Source organism: Haliotis rufescens, unplaced genomic scaffold (genome assembly GCF_023055435.1).
Source record: "Haliotis rufescens isolate VD_foot unplaced genomic scaffold, xgHalRufe1.0.p SCAF_3, whole genome shotgun sequence".
In the NCBI taxonomy this organism is placed as follows: domain Eukaryota; kingdom Metazoa; phylum Mollusca; class Gastropoda; order Lepetellida; family Haliotidae; genus Haliotis; species Haliotis rufescens.
In genome coordinates, this window is record NW_025964001.1 from 58,447,467 (window position 1) to 58,464,992 (window position 17,526).

Genomic DNA, 17,526 nt, shown 5'->3' on the forward strand with positions numbered 1-17,526 from the left:
CTTCAGGCTTTTCTCCCTCATCAAGCTTGCATGCCATGACAAACTGAAAAAATGTTCACAATGGTGTTAATACTCACTCACTCACTCACTCACTCACTCACTCACTCACTCTGGGGCACGGGTGGCCCAGTCGTCTAAGGCGCCGCAATTCGCTATGCAGAGTTGCGTCCCTTGGACACGCCAGAAACCTATGATTGTGGGTTCGAATCCCAGTTCGCCTCGATTATGTTTCTAGGTTTGTCAGCACCATACCCGTGCTCGTGGGTTTCACCGAAGTGGTAAACGTCTGAGACCTGCATCACTTCGGGCTTTCCTCCCACATTAAGCCGACACGCCGTGATATAACTGGAATACTGTTAAAAGCAGCGTTAATCCCAACTAATTCACTCACTCACTCACTCACTCACTCACTCACTCACTCACTCACTTGAATATGTTTCTGAAGTTTAGGGGCACAGGCGACACAGTCGTCTAAGGCACTGATTTCACTATGCAGAGTTGAATTCGGGTTTATCCTGATTATGTTTCTAGGTCCGTCACCACCATAATGTGCTTGTGGGTTTCACCAAAGTGGTAAATGTCTAAGATCGTCATCACTTCGGGCTTTCCTCCCACATCAAACTGGCGCACCGTGTTATAACTGGAATACTGTTCAAAGCTGTGTTAAACCCAACTCACTGACTCACCTAAACTCATGATGTACTTTTAGACCAGGGCTATCTTAGTGCAATGACTATTGTAAGCCTATGTTAAAGAATGGGAGTTACGATCATCTTAGCTCTAGGATCACTTTGGGCAAGTTGGCCCAGAATGTATATCATTTTATGCAAATTATCAACCAGCATGTATAATTTTGTATATAACTCAGCATAACACGATATACGGCTTTTCCATTGGACGAGAGGTCGGTCACATGACCCCGAAAGTGTATGAACGACACAATTTGACGTTCATACATTTTTCACGAGACCATGTTCTTGAAATTACGAAAACACTAACAGACTTCCACATTCCTGGGGAAACCCCTTAGCACGAAAACATACAGAAACATATAGAACCTTTAACCTTGAACTCAGCGTTTCAGTATACATTGAGAAACGTCAGAGTGTTTGACTGCATGACTGTTCACGAATATCCTCACTACGGCCCATTCTAATGAACAAAACAAAGAAATGCACATCCAAACTAGACCGCCTCCGTGGTCTTGTGGTAGAGCGTCCGCCCGGAGAGTGGAAGGTCCAGGGTTCGATCCCGGGCCGCGTCATACAAAAAGACGTTAAAAGATTGTACTTGTTGTTACCCTGTCTGGCGCTCGGCATTAAGGGGCTAAAACAAGGACTGGTCGGCTCGGAGTCAGTATACTGTGTCTGAGTGGGTATTCATGTTAAACTGCGGCATGGTATCTCAGTGAGCTAGCACTATAAATCGGCATCAGTCCGGACTAGTACAAGCAGCCACACACACACATACACGTGCATGCACGTCGCTATATAAGTGCAATAATCTTGGACGCGACGTTAAACCCAATTTCACCTCACCTCACCCACATCCAAACTATCGTAGTATGGACTCGATCCGTGTCTGGGCTGACAGTGACCGTTTACTGCAGTCTATGAATTTACCTTAGAGTCAGTTTGACACATCTTTAATCACCTTTCGATGATCGACCAGTTGATCAGTGCTGACTACCACATTTATATAAACCGCCACGGGTTCATTAACAACTTCGGAAATCTCGCAAGCTCTGCAATCATACAGTTTGGCCCTCACTTTGTAAATGTTTATACTCCAATGAACTCACACAAAGTAAGACTACTGGGAGACTTAACCAGGATTTGAAGTAATTAAGCCAGGGTGTATTTACCTGTGTACATCTAGATGAGTTTACCTTTGATAGTCGGGGGCACGGGTGGCCCAGTCGTCTAAGGCGCGCGATTCGCTGTGCAGAGTTGCGTCCCTTGGGCACGCCAGAAACCTATGATTGTGGGTTCAAATCCCGGTTCGACCCGATTAGGTTTCTAGGTTTGTCAGCACCATACCCGTGCTCGTGGGTTTCACCGAAGTGGTAAACATCGAAGACCTGCATCACTTCAGGCTTTCCTCCCACATTAAGCTGACACGCCGCGATATAACTGGAATACTGTTAAAAGCAGCATTAAACCCAACTCGCTCTCTCACTTTGATACTAGTCTGTATGGGAAGAAATTCCCCATGTTACAAAATGAATGAGGATTTTAAACCACACAAATATTGAGATTTCCATTTGTGTATTTTGGTGAATTTTCTAAAGACAAAGTATTGTCATCTTTCACGCTCCAGGTTTTTTTGACACCTTCATCTACGTATTCATGCCATTTACATAACATATATAAATAGACCCATGAAGATCTGGTAGAGAATAGGTCTTTAGCAACCCATGCTTGTCGTAAAAGGTGACTATGCTTGTCGTAAAAGGCGACTAGCGGGATCGGGTGGTCAGGCTCGCTGACTTGGTTGATGCATGTCATCGTATCCCTATTGCGTGGATCGATGCTCATATTGTCAATCACTGGATTGTCTGGTCCAGACTCGATTGTTTACGGACCGCCGACATGTAGCTGGAATATTGCATTGGGGCGTTAAGCAACAAAGAAACATGTCTGAAAGTTATTCCTGGTGTTGAACTGTTTGTGTTCCTGCTTGGTAGAACTGAGTCCCCAGTGTCCCGAGTTTGTCAAGCAATGGAGGAGGTGGTCATTTTTAGTGACTTGACAGATCTCATGTCAACATGTCCCGATGGCGTTTCCCTTTGATTGTCCTTACTGGTTTGCCTGATACAATTAGATACAATTAGGAGATAAACATACTGTGTTTTCAATGTAGAACTAGGTTACCTGTAGATTTAACCCCGCTAAATTGAATTTGGAACGCGCAGCGTGAAGTTTCAAATGTTAAATTTAGCGCGGTTCCCTTTGTTGATTTCTGTCGTGTTTTTCTGCACGAAATGTATTGCCACACATACTTTGAATATTGTAGTTACCGCATCGGTGCATTTTGTAACCTGTAATTGTAGATATGATTATTTAAATATGCCTAACAACTATGACTGAAAATAGTACTATTCTATGAATATTAGCTTCCGCGGTGAAGCGGACGTCAAACCAGCTGTTTCAATCAGAGGGGGTTTATTGTGATTTAATAGCCTCTGATTGACCAATCAGAATCGAGTAAATTCCAAATTCATGGTAGAATTTATAGATAACAACTTCTTTATTTACTGTAAAGGCAACGTTACGGTATAGATCCTCATACTGTTGTCAAGCAAGGTCTCTACAGTAAATAAAGAAGTTGTTATCCATAAATTGTATCTTCGTTGTCACCAATCAACTTCAAAAATTTATTTAGAGGTTGCCTTGATATTCTTGGAAAATCAATCTCATTATAATCAGATCTTAGTTCTCGCTACCGCTAAACAAAGATCTGAGGACATCCCATTAGGGGTCACGTCAGAATAACCTTTCATCCGACCAATCAGAGCGTCCCTTACCAGATCATGAAAGTGACAGTCGGAATGTGATTTCTAATCATGCAACCTCAAAAACTTTAAAACGGGGTATTCCGAACGATAGTTACGGGCTTAACGACTGAATCTATACAATCTACACCATATATTAGCCATTCGAGAATGTCCTTTTGTTCAGGTTTCAAATTTTTAAGCGAGAATACGTCAAAATATGTTTCGAAGCGTAGTCGCCAATTTGAAATTAGTGCCGTGAAGCACGAGAAAGCTGCTTTCTGATTGGCTAATGTCAACTTCTTGTCAGTAATTCCATTGGTCGGTCAGAGTTAGCGAAAGGTCGGTCTGACGTGACCCGTTCTGTGTTGTCCTCAGATCTTTGTTTAGCGGCAGCGAGAGATCTGATTTTAATGAGATTGTTGGAACATTGACTGCAGTTCGCAGAATTCACTGCTATTGGTGCCTCCAGTACCACTATGTATGTACATGTATCTGGAAGGTGTGTCTGTGTGTGTGTGTCAAGTAACTGACTCTGCTTCTAACCCAGACCCTGGACAATGGCACCAATGTTATACAGCTGGAGACAGCAGTGGGGGCTGCCATCAAGAGCTTTGAAGGAGCAATAGGTAACCATAGAAACTGCCTCTTGTCAACTTATGTTTTCATATTACAGAGCTACAGATAAGCACCGTATTTGCGTAAAATACCCCCCCAAAATATTCAAAACCTAATTACTTTCAATTAACATGCGTACAGAAACGCATGCATTAAATGAAAAACTCAAATATATAAAATAAGCACGCGTAAATACCCAATGAAGCGTTTTCAGCATGAGTGCAATGGAGCGATTTTCCGAAACACAATTACGAGCTAATTTAGTTTCTGAGTCAAACCTTTATATTTAGAACAGTTATATACATCTAAAACATTATTTCATTTTTTTTTAAATCTTAAAATGGTCCCTTATTTTGGGGAAAAACGAATAGAGTGATGATTAGATGAGTGAAAAAATACCAGTTATCCAATGTAAAATGTAATAACCCAATTAAAATAGAAACCCTAGAGTAAAAATGCAATTGCTGAAAAACTTATCTTGAGCTCTGCATATTATTTAGTCTTTGTGGGGACACAGATGACCCAGTCTTCAGAGGCACAATTCACTGTACAGAGTTGTGTCCCTTGGGCATGCCAGGATCCTGCTTCACCCTGATTGGGTGCTCATGGGTTACATCAAAGTGGTAAACGTGTGAGATAAACATTGAACCAAGAATTATTTATTTACAATCTGATGTTTGCTTCGGTCACTGGTTGAATCTGTAAAAGTCTGTAAAAGTTTCACATTGGTTATGTATTAATATGTTTTCCCTCTTGTCCCTGTATTTCATGTATGATTAAATGTATCAAGGTATTAACGTCCCGAGGAGTCGGTTCCTCCCCGTGAAGACGACTTCGGACTTGCTGATAGTGATGAGCAACTTGTACCACATGAAGACAGGAGCGCTGGAGATGAGCCCGAAACGTTGCTTCCCAACTGTGCCCCTGGTCAAACTGGGAACAAACTTCACAAAGGTGGGCCCTTAGGACAATCTACAAACATCATTGACACTTAAATCTTGGACGCGTGAAGATCCGGGGTAGAATAGGTCTTCAGCAACCCATGCATGCCGTAAAAGGCGACTATGCTTGTCGTTAAAGGCGACTAACGGGTTCGGGTGGTCAGGCTCGCTGACTTGGTTGATGCACGTCATCAATCCCAATTGCTTGGATTGATGCTTATGATATTAATCACTGGATTGTCTGGTCCAGACGCGATTATTTACAGACCGCCGTCATATAGCTGGAATATTGCTGAGTGCGGCATTACACTCTCCTACCCAGAGTTCCATGCGGCCGGCAGCCAGCCAGCATAGTACCTCTGCCACAGGCCAGCGCCATGTGACGATTCGTCACATCTTTCACAGTCCATTCAAGATATTGCATATGCTTTTCATCCGTTTCATGTTTGACAAGTCTACACATTTTCATAAACAAATGTCAAAGAATGGTTAACTTTCATTGAGAAAGTATGCAAATACGTAAAAATCTACTTGTTTTTGCGTAGTTATCCTATGTTTACATTGGTTGTACGGCTCCACGTGCTGTCATCGAAGCGCAATGGAGAGCTAGCGACACGGTCACTTTGATGCATAAATATATATTGTCATGCAACTCACTGTCGCAGTTGTAGTAGCATATATATATAGTTATGCAAAACAATATGTAAAGCGCCCCCAAATACTTGCATTAGTCCGTTCTATACTGATTTCTGAAAAAGCGCGTTTGTTTACAAACGAGAAAAGTCCGGTCACGTGATATGCAAATTAGCCTGTGGCAGTGGTGTTATGCTGAGTCACCACTGCGACGGAGTGTGTGCGGCATTAAACAACAAACCAACCAACCAACAAACCAACCAACCTTAAATCTTGTCCTTATTTTTAGACTCTCCATGTGAAACCAAGTTTGCTAAAACAATCTCATTTCAATTATATCTTTTACTCTGATACAATGCCTCTCTGCATGAAGACCAGGCAACCCCTCCATTGGAGGTTGCGGCAGGTGAACTTCATCATCATCCTCGGGGGATTCTGGGTTAGGATAGGTCCCTAGCAACCTAGGCTGGTCGATAGAGGCGACTAAGTGGATCGGGTGGTCAGGCTTGGTGACTTGGTCGATTGTGTGTCATGGATCATTGGTTAAAATATTGATCACTGGATTATCTGGTTGGGACCTGATTATTTTCAGGCTGCCGTCATATAGCTGGAATATTATGGAGTGTGGTGTTGACCAAATTTGCAATAATTTTTTCACCAGTGTGGATTTTCCTGTGGATAATATTTCTTTTTGATATCTTTTTAGATATTATAATTTTGATCTTTTTGTGTTTGTGTTTTTATCCCAGGTTAAGGAATTCTTGTCCAGATTTTCCAGCATCCCCGACATCATGGAGCTGGACCACCTCACAGTGTCGGGTGACGTCACCTTCGGCAAGAATGTCAGCCTTAAGGTAGGTACTAGCTCACTGAAGACCCGTGAAGATCCAGGGTAGAATAGGTCTTCAGCAACCCATGCTTGCCATCACAGGCGACTAGGCTTGTCGTAAGAGGCGACTAATGGGATCGGGTTGTCAGGCTCACTGACTTGGTTGATGCATGTCATCAAACCAAATTGCGTGGAAGGATGCTCATGATGTCAATCACTGGATTGACTGATCCAGACTCTATTGTTTACAGACCGCCGTCATATAGCTGGAATATGGCCGAGTGTGGCGTTAAACAAAAAACCAACCAACCCAATAGCGTGGATCGATGTTCATGATGTCAATCACTGGATTGTCTGGTCCAGACTCGATTATTTACAGTTCGCCGTCATATAGCTAGAATATGGCTGAGTGTGGCGTTAAACAACAAACAAACAAACAAACCCTGTTAATCGAGAAATTGCCTTAAAGATGTCACTTTTCACCAATAGTCTCCAACTTTAGCCACTAGTCTGAGTCTGGTAAAATTTTGTTTTGTCTTGAAAAGTCAGCTAACAACAATATGTAACACTAAAGTCAAAATTGGGTGGTTGGGTAGCCTAGTGGTTAAAGCGATATCCCACTGCCGAGGACCCGGGTTCGATTCCCGACATGGGTACAATGTGTGAAGCCGTGATATTGCTGGAATATTGCTAAAAGTGGCGTAAAACCTCACTCACTCACTCACTCACTAAAGTCAAATGAAAATGGTGTTAAACGCCATGTTCGGACAAGTTGACTTAAGTCTTTGGCACTGACTGCACCAGTGTATCGATGCAACACAAATTTACACCTGATATGTCTATGCATGTATGTACATGTATTCATGTTTATATTTGTATTGATTTTCCCGAAAGTAATAGACCGCCTCCATGGTCTAGTGGCAGAGCGTCCGCCCAGAGAGCGGAAGGTCCGGGGTTCGATCCCAAGCCGCGTCATACCAAAAGACGTTAAAAGATGGTACTTGTTGTTACCCTGTCTGGCGCTCGGCATTAAGGGGCTAAAACAAGGACTGGTCGGCTCGGAGTCTGTATACTGTGTCTGAGTTGGGTATTCATGTTAAACTGCGGCATGGTATCTCAGTGTGCTAGTACTATAAATCGACATCAGTCTGGACTAGTACAAGCAGCCACACACACACACACACACACACACACATGCACGTCGCTAAAAAAGTGCAATAATCTTGGGCGCGACATTAAACCCCACTCACCTCACCTCAAAAAGTAATATTTACTATGTTTTGAAATGACATGTCCTGATTACCTAACCATGAAACCCAAGAGGCGCCTGACAGGGTCAGGTGGTCAGACTCCCTGACTTGGTTGATGCAGGTCATCGTATCCCAATTGCGTGGATCGATGCTTATGATGTCAATCACTGGATTATTTGGACCAGACTTGATTATTTACAGACCACCGTCATATACCTTGAATAAAACCATGAAACAAAATGCTAAATCTGATAGCACAAAACTATCAGAACTTCAATTAACCATTCTGATAGCACAAAACTATCCGAACTTCAATTAACCATTCTGACAGCACAAAACTATCCGAACTTCAATTAACCATTCTGATAGCACAAAACTATCCGAACTTCAATTAACCATTCTGATAGCACAAAACTATCAGAACTTCAATTATCCATTCTGATAGCACAAAACTATCAGAACTTCAATTAACCATTCATACAAGATAAACTGGTGGATGATTTGCTTCTCGGATGAGGGTGGGCAACTATCTCTTCAAGTTATCTCCCCTCTTGCTACCAGTATGTTGTGAATAATATTACGATGTTCCTAAATATGTTGTATTTTATTTTTATTAACAGGGTACTGTCATCATCATAGCGAACCATGGCGAGAGGATAGATATCCCAAGTGGGGCCATCTTGGAAAACAAGATTGTATCGGGCAACCTCCGCATCCTCGACCATTAAGACGAAGAATTACAACTATTGTCTGTTAGCGGCACTGTCACGCTATACACGCTATAACACGTACACTCTCAACAGATAAGATACACCGCGTTATGTAAGCATGGTTCTTGGACAAATTATGAGAATGGGTTTGATAACTGTAATAATGTTAATCACTTTTCACAAGTGAGTTGATTTAAGGGGTCAACATTTGGTGAGATGGTTGTTAGCATGGGGTTTGTGGTGTGGTTGTTTTTGGAAAGAATGTTTTTGAAAAAAAGACAGTATATTGGTATAATTAATCAGCAGAACTCGGAATATGCTACAGACAGAATTTCTCCGAGGTGCCAAACATATAAGCTTATATTCCCTCTCACAAATAGGACGTAAAAATTCGTATCAGAAGTGTATTTATTATATATATTTTTGAGAACACTATGTGATGATGGCTGCATACAGCTCTACTTTTAAAATCCGGACAATCTGGACTTAAATCCATTTTTTTCAAGGAAAAACCAAACATTATTGATCACTCTGATTAACATCATTCATGTTTTAATTGACCCATACAACGATGTGAAACATTTTTGTTTTTCATGGCCTAATGAGCAGAAATGTATCGACAGTTCTCCAGGTCACAGGTCTGGATCTATTTATATCCTTATATCCACAGTATTCAGCAGTACAAGTCATGTTCTGATGTTATACCACCCAAGTTTGCAATGTAAATATACCTATGTACATTTAAGTCATTACAACAAAGTTGTTGTTTAACGCCGTACTCAGCAATATTCCGGCTATATGACGGCAACAACAAAGTAGTTCATTTTTGGTAATTTGTAGATAAGAAATAATATGAACAAATATGATGGACTCACACAAGGGGTTGTTTGGTAGATTGTTTGGTAGGTTGTTTGAGATGATGATCTCCTGACATTGGTCTAAAAGAAAAAGAAAAACTTGCGTTTATCGATTTTTTATGTTGGTGTGACCCTGTAACAGACAACATATCTGCATTATTTTACACAGATTTTATTTGTTGATTTCTTTAAACTGTGTTCCGTTTTGCAGTGTGTTCATGACGAATGTCTCGTATACAGATATTATATTCCCGGTTGTACAGGTGCTGATATTTACCGATTATTCTCTTTACATATACAATTCCACTTTTCCTGAAGCATCTGGAGTTTTATATCGCAATTTCCCCTATCTCCTTATTAGGGCTGGGACGAGTAACTCGGGTACCCTGGTCGGGTGGGTCCTGACCCACAGGACTACGCGGACCCGTGGTTAGTCATGTGATATATTCTTTAATGACAAAAATTATCTAGAACTCTATGGTTACACTACAAGTCACTAATGTTCCCATTTCTTTCTGACAATGCACCCATTCCTTCTGACTTTTATATATTTGAATAAAGATGAAACTTCAGTGTATGCATGAACAGATCGTTTTATACGTGTATCGATATACGTTTTGCCAGGGCTAAGATCAAAGTTTTCCATTTCGGACAGTTTGTACCTTTCTCCATTTATCTACAGCGGGTACCCAGGTAGGGTTGGGTAATAAGGTGATGGGTACCCGGTAGTAAATTTGGACTCGTCCCAGCCCTACTCCTCATCATATCCTACTCATGCTTTTTCTGAATATTCGGGGGCACTGGTGGCCCAATCGTCTAAGGCGCCACAATTCGCTGTGCAGAGTTGCGTCCTTTGGGCACGCCAGAAACCTATGATTGTGGGTTCAAATCCCGGTTAGCCCCGATAATGTTTCTGGGTTTGTCAGCACCATACCCGTGCTCATGGGTTTCACCGAAGTGGTAAATGTCGGAGACCTTCATCACTTCAGGCTTTCCTCCCACATTAAGCTGACATGCCGTGATATGACTGGAATACTGTTAAAAGCGGCGTTAAACCAAACTCACTCACTCTGAATATTCATTCATTTGTTGATGAAATATGTTCTACAGCTGTTTCGAGATGGAAATCAATTTCATCAGTTTAAAATGTGACCCAGTTCCTTCACTTCTTGAATGTATCTGTATTTCCTTGAACTAATGTACAATACAATAACATATTCGATGTAATAAGCACCCCGCTCTAATAAGCGGCACTCGCGATATTTGCTAATACATATTGGCTTATGAGTGAACAATCCCAATTAGCACCCCTTCCGATTGATCATTGTACACAAGACTTATTTATTTGTGTATAATACGCACTCGTGTGTTATATGCACCCTTAATTACAGGCAGTTAAATTCTGGAAAAATATCTCTCGTGTATAATACACACAGACTTTTCTTTTGTATCATTCCAGGCTGTCAGCATAAACCACGAAATTTACAAACTTTCAACTGTTTTTTTTTTTCTCTCACCAAAATTATATACTATAAAGAGACCCCTATTTCTAATTTTGAGAGCACCCTGGGCGCTTATTACATCGAATATGGTACCTACCGATACCATGTATATTTATTATTCACCTCTGTTCCCTGGGACTTCAATTACCATATTTCCTCTATTAGACGTCTGAGCATCTGTTAATTTCACGCAAGCTGTAGACCTGGTGTCTATTTAAAGCTGGTACAGTGGTCCAGATGGACCTGGAAGCTAATAGAGCCTCATCATCTGTATCTGGAACAGAGCTCATGCCCCAGCATCAATTTGAGTCCAGGCATCTGAATGAGTCAGCGAGTATGGTTTTGCGCCATTTTTAGCAATATCACAGCAGAGGACACCAAAAATGGATTTCACACTTACCCATGTAAGGAATCAAACCCGGGCTTCGGTATGACAAGCGGTGTGACTTGGCTACCCAATCTCTCTGCATCTTATAGAGGAAATATGGTATTCTGACATACCGAGGATACAGAGTTGCAGTTTAGGTATCTGTTTACACAGATGTCATTATGTGCATACCTATTATATACCGGGTTGTATACCTACATTTCTTTAGGAAAAAACAATCTTTGCAACAATATATACAATTGTCCCCTGTTAACTCATGTAAATTAAGTTGACATTCATTTTCTATTTCTGTGATACCAGTTTGCTAAAGTTTATGTATAGTTGAGTAACTGTGAGAGAATAGTAATTTATGCAAAATTAAATCATGCTTGTATATTCATAGTTAGTGTGGTTATGTACTTTTATAGGTGTCAAGAGAGATATTTGTCACCACAAAGTAAGTTTACTGCTGTATCAGCAGAATACTGAACTAAGCAGAGTTATCAGTCATGATATAACGGTAATGCGGTTTTTCAGGGCATTATCATTTGCCTAAGCCCGAGGTCTTCCATTAGCTGCCCGACGAAGAAAGGCAGTTGAAAAGACCGAGGGCTTCTGCAAATGATAATGCCCTGAAAAATAGCGTAACCGTTATTATAGCTAAAATGGATGGAATTTATCATCAAATAAACAATATCGGTTTTGAAACATTTACTGCGATCAAGAATGTCACTGACCCACCTTTACAAATATGGAAACGTCACCGAGCAAACCTGATGATGTCACTGTTGGAACGTGATGTCACCTATCCCTATAACGTCACCTAACAACAGGCGTGATAATGGCTCATCGTCAAGTAATATGAGGGCATTATCAAGTTACAGTGGCCCGCTCATTTCTCATAACATGCGGGCGGTTTAATGATAATTCTATCCATTATAGCTATAACAGAAGCTAGCACATGGCATATCTAGTCTGAAATGTATTAATAGTGGATATTTCATAGTTATGCCCACATATCTTTAAGTGTATCTGTCAAATTCCCTACAGTTTTGGCGGAGGCAAAGCTGAGGTGACTTCAAGTCCGAACAATTTGTAGGATATTACCAGATACACTGAGAAGTGGGGCTATAACCAATTTATACCCCAGTTAAGTTTCGGTGGAGTTATGTCAATGAATACATTTTGGACACCAACACGTTTAGACCCTTGGAGACTCATGTCTTTGTTTTCAATACTCGAGTACTGGAATCAGGGTATAAAATTGGTCATGCCGGGGTGTCATTGAAATATATACTAGTACTCGTAGCATTGAATCAATATTGGTATCACAAGCCTTGGTGATAGATATGATAAGCAGTGACACTTGTCTGTATGATTATGCCCAAGGGCATAAAACCAAACACATTTACAGAATACAAACTCCATACATTGCAGTATGTTGCTATCTTGTTTGTTCTATTTGTGTTGTGATGACTCGTGTTTGCTCGGTTTGTCATGAAGGAAAAGTTGTTGTGCTTGATATTTCTATTTATTTCACAAAAAGGATACGTCCAGAGTCAAAAGAAACAAATGAGAGTACCGTATTCGACGTAATAAGCGCCCAAGGCAATATTTGCTAATATATTGGCTAGTGAACAATCCCAATTAGCACCCCTTCAGATTGATCAATGTACACAAGACTTGTTTATTCGTGTATAATACGTGTTATGTGCATTCTTAATTATGGGAAATTAAATTCTGGAGAAATATATCTGTCGTATATAAACATTTCAGGCTGTCAGCTTAAACCATGAAATTTACGATCTTTCAGCTCCTTTTCTTTATCACCAAAATAATATTCTAATAAGAGCCCCCTATTTCTAATTTTGAGAGCGCCCTGGGCGCTTATTATGTCGAATACGGTACATGGGATGGGACTTCAAAAGCAAAATAGATTCACAGAACACCTTCATGCTTGAGCACTGTACTAATGTGTTTGTCTACTTTTTTATAGTTAAAACAGACTTTTAGCACCCTTGGAAGTAATTACGAAAGTCCCTTGTCAGAAGAAAACAATCTTTTGTCAAAAGCAACAAGATCACCAGCAAGAAAGTTTACAAATTTAATGGTTAAGATAATAGATGGAGTTTGTGTGATCCTTGTGTATTTGAATAAAGTAACGAGTATGATTCACTCATAAATTATTACATATTCCATCCGATCCATTCTTTTTTATCCTGATGAAATATACCATATACATGTAGATAGCATGTTGACAGTTACTGTACACAGATATGCCATCATCAGTTTAAAAAAGTAATGTCTCCATCTCAACTGTTTTTTCACATTTGGATGAAAAACTAATACCGTATTCGATGTAATAAGCGCCCACGGCGATATTTGCTAATATATTGGCTCGTGAACAATCCCAAATAGCACCCCTTCCGATTGAAGACTTATTTATGCACCTTTAAATATGGGCAATTAAATTCTGGAAAAATACATCTGTCGTATATAAACCACGAAATTTATTTTTCAACTGTTTTTTTCACCAAAATAGTATTTTAATAACAGCCCCCTATTTCTAATTTTGAGAGAGCCCTGGGCGCTTATTACGTCGAATACGGTAATTAAATTAGTGATGCCAACGACAGTCAAGTCTCGTTAATCCGACACTCCATAATCCGACAATTGGCTTTATCCGACACTAATGATTGGAACCGATTAAATCAGTGCTATTTAGACCCGTAAATCCGACAGTCTCTCACTCCGATTCCGACACACCTAATTGCAACGAATTACCGAAATCACTCATTAATCAGTCTCGTTAATCCTACACTGTGATCAGCATACGTCATCTGCCCGCGAGTACAAAGCCCATGTTTTGATGTAAGACGAGTCTTAAGCTTTGCGGTGCAAGTTTCAAACTTGCGACTTCCATTCCAGACTATGCTTTTAACAAACATTGATACTACTTAAGTTTGTTTATCCGACATACTCGTTAATCCGACAAAATCATATGCAACCAACCATGTCGGATTAACGGGACTTGACTGTATTTTTAAAAGTCGGCAAAAGAAACTATTAATAGATTCCACTGTGAAGCTGAAGCTATCTTGCATTTATATATGGTTAAATGTTGGATGATGATGTATATATGCTTGGATTTGGTAAGAATACACTTTGGGATACTGGTTTGTGAGGGTTTCAGATGTGATAATTCTAATTGTTACTGGCATGCATGGATGCTGTGAAATCTGTATGGGTTTGGCAATTGTATACCAAATGTAAATAGGCATTGCATTATTAGGAGGGGGCCTCTCATTATACTGGACAATACCAGTTTATTACCGGTAAAATTGGGATTAGACTGGTAATTCATGTGGCTGCCCGTCCCCGTGGACCGGCAAAGAAAGTACCTTATAAATCTTTGTTGTTGAACAAAACATCAGCGATATTCATATAAGTATATTTTTCCAATGAAGTCAGCTTGTCTGTTACCTTCATTTTTAGTGCAAGGAAATAATATTTTGCTTTGGTTTGAGGTTTAATATATATTTGAAGCGACTAAGTCTTGAAGAATAAAAAAGAAGAGAAATTAGTTCAAATATAGCAGGCAGTGAGGTGAAAACCTGGCAGCATGGAGGTCCAATACACACTTGCCAGCATGTGCTTCAAAATGCATGAGCTTTGAAGAGGTCGTGACATGACCTGTGAGCTTTGACATGACGCATGAAGGTTAAGGTCAAGGGGTAGTGGAAAGTTACCGAGAACGTGTAAACATTGTACCCATCTTAGAATTGATAAATATTACGTGGAAATTGAACTTTAGAACATTAGATTACTAATAGAGTCCTTATCATTGGACCACCATGGATAATAAGTTAAAATCAGTTGTAATAATTTTAACATGATTTCATGTCATTTCATTTCTAACAGTTCATACTTGGAAACAAGAGGAAATCTTGCCTCTACACTAAGTTCCTTCAGAGATTAGGAAGGTTCTTGTAATTTATAGTGTTGCCAGTCCACCAGGACTGTCAGTTTCAAAAGCCAGCACGAACTCTGCTGGAGTAATGTAAGATTTACAAATTGAAATTCTCCCATTTCGGACACATTTCCCAAGTCTAGGGTAATGACATACTTCCAGACAAACAATGGTTACACGTGTACATTTTGAGTGTCGGTCTTCATGATGTATTTTGTGGATGTTCTGCCATGTTTGCTGTGCACAGTTGTCTCCCTTAGACATGCCAGAAACATGACCGTTTGACCTAATCCAAGACCTGCATCAATCAGGCTTTCCTCCATGGAGCTGAAACGCCGTGATATTACTGAAATACTGTTCAAGAATGTGGAATAGTTTAAGAGGACAAAGAATCCAGCAGCTGAATCTGTTTTACACTCACAGCAGCTGTCTTTACTTATGCCCCCTCTTTCACTACGACCACGAATATCCCAAATCACCCCGATTCAGAAAACTTTCGAAATTCGCGATGATTCTGCCAATTATGCAAAGTTTCGTGGCTAATCAGGTTGAAAAATATTAATACCAGGAATGTGTTAAGAAACATGCACGAATTGTAAGGATCACCTACGACTAAGTTACGAATATGCCAATTGTTGTTCTTACTTAATTCTTACATGATTCTTAGTTGACTCGGGACATTCGTGGCAGTTTGGGATGTTTTCAGGTTGAGGACAAGAAATTTTGGGAGCCACATTCGCTAAGAATAGCCAAGAATGCAAAAGAATCGAATACAGAGCTGATACAGAACATGAGAATTAAATAGGAATGGATTACGATACAGCCAGGAAATTGCAATTCGGGGACCCTTTCACGAAAGTTTTTGACGAACAAAAACTTTCTTGCCAATTCGACGAACTCCCGCGAAATGTATGGGAATCAAATAAGATTCATTTAAGAACTTGAAGAAATGATTGAGATTTATCTACGAACATGAAAAATTCCTATTCAGGGTGATTCGGGATATTCGTGGTCGTAGTGAAATGCGGGCATTTTAGTGATTGTCCATTACTCAAAAGAAGTTACGGCAACTATCAGTGTAAAAAATTTTGTTACCGTCAGGTAACAGCTATCAATGCATTCCTGCCTGCAAACACTTACAAGATAATCATCATTCAAACTGATCCGAACTGATGTAACTAAGGCTAAAAAAATAAGTCTTGGTTCTGCGGCACAGCCCACAACATCATAAAGTCTGCTGCACATTTCGTTTTTAGTTCCATTTAAAAAAAAAAAAAAAAAAATCCTAATACTGGAAAACAATGCAATCCAATATAGCATGCAATTACCTCCCTTTACAGCGCATCTCGTGTTATTGTCATGGTGGCAATAGGAGTTTGTATGCTTGTTTATGTAGGGAGGCCCTTTCCCAGGTTAATGGTACACAACTGTTTATATGCTTACATACTAGTTTGAACAAGCAAAAAAACAAAAACGCCTGCCCGCACAATATTTTCTAAACTCGCTGCAAGAACCAATTCTTTTACTTTTTTTAAGCCTAATTTGTTGATCTCTGCCTGATGTTTCCTGAGATCTCCGTGGATGTATTTACAATCAGTTGGTGCAGATGTTACCCTCTATATCTACACCGTGTGTCCTTCAACAACTATTGTCATGACAGCTTCTCTGGTATGCTAAACAAATAGCACCTTATTCAGTTGCAAGCTTCGAAAGATTTGACATCACATAGATATATATTTGTGCCAAAGAGGAATAAAGGTAAACCAATGAAAAACTATTTACTGTATGTTTCTGTTCTTTGCATAACCTGTATAGCCTGTGTGTTGCGTGCTCTATTATCCAGATATTATTTGGGAGCTGATACAGACTATATTTGCCACTGTTATTTTCAAGGATCCAAGGGCAAAGGATAGAGTTTGGGTAACCTACCATAACCCAAACAGGACTAACCCTGACGATCAAAGAGGCATGCATAATTATGTAATTTCCCATACTAAATAATTTGTCGTGAGTGAGTGAGTGAATTGGGTTTAACGCCGCTTTTGACAGTATCCCAGTTATATCATGGCATGTCAGCTTAATGTGGGAGGAAAGCCCGAAGTGATGCAGGTGTCAGACATTTACCACTTTGGTGAAACCCACGAACACAGATATGGTGCTGACAAACCTAGAAACATAATCAGAGCGAACCGGGATTCGGACCAACAATCATAGGTTTCTGGCGTGCCCAAGGGACGCAACTCTGCACAGCAAATCGCAGCGCCTCAGACGACTGGGCCACCCGTGCCCCCTAATTTGTCATGAGATATATCTAGTTTTATGATACAATGGGTGGTGAACAGATTCTGTAATGGCA

The 17,526-nt window shown here is 40.3% G+C and overlaps 1 protein-coding gene across 7 annotated transcripts in view; it reads left to right on the forward strand.

The window, feature by feature from the left end:
- Window positions 1-9,467, forward strand: part of LOC124151123 (UTP--glucose-1-phosphate uridylyltransferase-like) — a 105,878-nt gene extending 96,411 nt beyond the window's left edge. For all 7 annotated transcript variants that reach the window (XM_048403157.1, XM_048403153.1, XM_048403154.1 and 4 more), the window contains exons 12-15: window positions 4,044-4,122; window positions 4,902-5,065; window positions 6,435-6,539; window positions 8,385-9,467. In XM_048403157.1, coding sequence (XP_048259114.1) covers window positions 4,044-4,122; window positions 4,902-5,065; window positions 6,435-6,539; window positions 8,385-8,492 — 456 coding nt within the window. In that variant the 3' untranslated portion in view covers window positions 8,493-9,467. The remainder of the gene's footprint in view (window positions 1-4,043; window positions 4,123-4,901; window positions 5,066-6,434; window positions 6,540-8,384) is intronic.
- The last annotated feature ends 8,059 nt before the right edge of the window (window positions 9,468-17,526 follow it).